Source organism: Macrobrachium nipponense, chromosome 28 (genome assembly GCF_015104395.2).
Source record: "Macrobrachium nipponense isolate FS-2020 chromosome 28, ASM1510439v2, whole genome shotgun sequence".
Classification (NCBI taxonomy): domain Eukaryota; kingdom Metazoa; phylum Arthropoda; class Malacostraca; order Decapoda; family Palaemonidae; genus Macrobrachium; species Macrobrachium nipponense.
This window is the reverse complement of record NC_087217.1, coordinates 8,732,171-8,735,991: the sequence shown is the minus strand read 5'-3', so window position 1 is coordinate 8,735,991 and position 3,821 is coordinate 8,732,171. Positions and strand designations below refer to the sequence as shown.

Sequence of the window (3,821 nt, the reverse complement as noted above, 5' to 3'; positions counted from 1 at the left end):
ACCAAAAAGCCAGACTAGCAGCGATTCGGGAGGAACAAAAAACCTGCACTAACCTATACACCAAGAGTTGATAGAACACAAGCATTAATAACTAATCCGGAAAGAGATCAAACACCGGATTAACATTAAATTATGTATCTCACAGATTTTGCATGACGACAGAGGTTTATTGACATCCAGTGAAGAGGAAATTAAACAACAAGTGCTTATCTCTGTCACTTTTTATCTCGTCAGTAACACGAGACGGAGGGGTATTGTTACTCGCGTACTATATAATCATCCTTCAACATAACAAGTGTGTCCATAATTATCTCAGTTTGTTGTATATATTTAGATAAGAACAGATATAACTAAGTACCTTGCTACACGTACAACCACAAGGATATATAAAAAGAATATTCGGAAAAACCTACAATATAATCTTCCTTCAAAATCACAAGTGTGTGCATAATTATCTCATTTTGTTGTATATAATTAGATAAGAACAGATAAAACTAAGTACCTTGCAACACGTACAGGCACAAGGATATATAAAAAGAATATTCGGAACAACCTATCAGACTCTGCTTCAGGATACTTGAAAATTCTGAGTCACAAGTCCAATTATAGATATCGATTCGCAGATACAGCTACTACCACACTGAAAACTACTTCGCAATTTTACCGCAAATGAGATGCCATTTTTTTTATGTTCTATAATCGGAAGCCTATTCCGATACTTTTGTTGGTTGCACTGGTCATGAGAGAGAGAGAGAGAGAGAGAGAGAGAGAGAGAGAGAGAGAGAGAGAGAGAGAGAGAGAGAGATTTCAGGTACGGATGATCTGCTTCTTTTTGAGAGACCGGTTACGACCTGAATATTATGCTTGCACTTACATTGGTTTTGAAAATCGGCCCCTACGTTATCTAATTCTCATCTTGAGTCTCAAAACGAGGAAACAAATAATTACATAAGCTACATTTCCACGAAAGTAATGCATAATAAGATGGATGACTTTTTACCCTTTGCAAATCAGGGCTATCGATCGTTAATAATCTGTAATAGCAAAGAACTTGCAGGCATAAATAGGACTGAATGTATTCACAAAATATTCTGGTCACTCATTCAAGTGAGATTCTTAATTCAATCTTTAAAATTTCTTTACATATTATGTTACACGCAGGAAAAAATAAATTACATTCTAATGCTTAGGAATAATCGTAACAAATTTACAAAATCTTTACTAAATTCCTATTCACTGTATACAAGTTGTTATTGTTCTGGGTAAGTGAAAAAATAATGCTTTCATTTGGTTTGGAAACCGTTTCAGTTCACAATGTTAAGGAACTGAAATTACAGCAGTCCACTTCCGTGTTTGACTACGCCATTAAAAAAAAAGGAAAAAAAAATTACAATGCGATCACAAATTTTCTTTCAGAGAGAGAGAGAGAGAGAGAGAGAGAGAGAGAGAGAGAGAGAGAGAGAGAGAAATGCAATTGTGCTTGCAAAATGTTTCCCCTTTTTTTTCCACAGACAGCGACAGCCACTTACTTTTCCTTATCCGTACTCCTGATGACAGGAGCGCTGATGGCTGCAGCTTATCCGGACGGATACGGCAAATCGGTAAGTAGCTTTCTTTTTCCTTTTCTTTCTAAATCTCGATGCTGTTCTGATCGTCTATATCAGTCTTCTGACGGTCAAGTTTTTACGGTGGCAAAATAGAATTCACTGGCTTCTTCCGCTTTCATATCAATACAGCTTAAAACACATTGCAATCTAATACTAAACATTTCAGGCAACTTCCCACCATTTGATAAGGAAGAAAATTTGCCAGTATAAACAGTCAACAAGTAACTAACCATAAATACAACTATCAGTAATGCTGAACGACATCTACCTCGAGAACTACACAGACATTCATACTATCAGTGATGCTGAACGACATCTACCTCGAGAACTACACAGACATTCATGAGTAAAAGGCAAAATCTTTCAGTTATTAAGATTTACGAAAATATGCTTTCATGACAGTTTTGTCGATTCAGATATTTACATCCACAAACCTCACCCGTTAATATCCCTGTTATTACACAACAAGGCTTATATCTAGTATTACGGATTTACAATTCATTCTGGAAAGCGCGATGCAAGACCTCTCACCAACATGTTTACCTTTTACTTTATGCAGGCAATAAAATCATTCTCTTCGTTGCTTTGAGGCAATTCAGCTAAATTGGCTTCACGATTAATTTACAATCCGAATCACTGGTCTTCTTTTGTCACAATCGCATTATCCTTCAAATAATTATTTATTCCAGTCAAGATCATCTACGATTACAAATACCATTCTCACCCAAAGTCAAGACCACCGTACAGTTGGAGTCATTAAAATCTTCAACTACAGATACCGGACAGATTCAATAATTTTCCTTATTTCAATCGCGATTACACTACCTTATTATCATGATTTTTATTCAGTTACATAATGAATGACTGTGAACCTTTTCAGCGACGATTACACTACAGTATGAATATTGCTTTGACTCGTTCAGAAGAACATGGTTGTATCACTTCTTTTCTTCACTCTCAGCCGTGATTAATTTCTTGTGTGCATCATAATCAACCCTGTCAGACAAGACCACATTTTGAATACAATTATTATTCTCACTCGCAGTTTACTTTTCTGTTCTATTTTGAATCGCTGTTTCCGCTCAGCCACGATTGCCTTACACTAAGAATTACAACCTTCATATCCGGGCGCCATCCCCACTCATTTCCATTCCAGCTTCAAGCCCTTGTAATCTACTTTAATGTTCTTGACTTCCAGGCCCCAATCCCTTACAGTTTCGATTACAGCGTGAAAGGCGATTACAAAGGCCCAACCTTTGATCAGGACGAGAAATCTGACGGGAAAGCAGTGAAGGGTTCCTACTCCGTTGCACTACCTGACGGCCGCAAGCAAACGGTAAGGGCGATTGAGACCAGTCTTTGAGGTGCTGGATGAAAAATGAGCATTTTGACTAAAACAACATGCCATTCCTCAGAGAGAGAGAGAGAGAGAGAGAGAGAGAGAGAGAGAGAGAGAGAGAGAGAGAGAGAGAGAGAGAGATTAAGACCCGCCTTAGAGATGCTGTAATAAAAATGTGTTTTTTGACTAAAAAAATCATGCCATTCCTCAGAGAGAGAGAGAGAGAGAGAGAATAATAAACCAAACTTACATTACGTTACAGTGATAATTCGAAACCTAATCCAATAATTCCGATACCTAAACAATGAAAGTTACAATGAACAATTTTTTTCAGCAGTACATGAAAACATACATAGTAAGATTTACTCTCTTCCGGCAATTTAGGTCGAGTACACCGCTGACGACTACTCAGGCTTCGTGGCTAAAGTCAGCTACGAGGGAGAAGCTAAACATCCAGCCAACTACGGCCCGTCCGTCACATTCCATCAAGACGATGACTATTATTAGTAAGATCTCCTTCGACGGCAATGAAAAAATGCGCTTACATCTATTCAACGATTAAAATATTAAAATATAATGGTAACTGACAGGTTACTGGGCCGGTTGTGAGATAAATATCATCTGTTACAGAAAATGATGTATTTTACAACGGATTAAAAAATAAAAGGAAATTTTTTTTTTCATTTTAGCTTTGTATTTTTCATAATTTGTTTATACTTTTGAATAACGCAATGGCATATGTCAACACTATAAGCAAAGCATAGTCAGGACTGAGACATCGTCCTAATCAAAGTCCATAAGCCATATTAGCAAATTTTAACATTATTACCCCCAGCTATGACTAAAGTAAGTAAAAAATATAACATAAAATAAAA

The 3,821-nt window shown here is 36.8% G+C and overlaps 1 protein-coding gene across 1 annotated transcript in view; it reads left to right on the top strand.

The window, feature by feature from the left end:
* LOC135201892 (cuticle protein 7-like) overlaps positions 1-3,453 on the top strand; it is a 3,696-nt gene extending 243 nt beyond the window's left edge. The window contains exons 2-4 of the mRNA XM_064231190.1: positions 1,512-1,601; positions 2,806-2,943; positions 3,331-3,453. Coding sequence (XP_064087260.1) covers positions 1,512-1,601; positions 2,806-2,943; positions 3,331-3,453 — 351 coding nt within the window. The remainder of the gene's footprint in view (positions 1-1,511; positions 1,602-2,805; positions 2,944-3,330) is intronic.
* Positions 3,454-3,821: the final 368 nt, after the last annotated feature.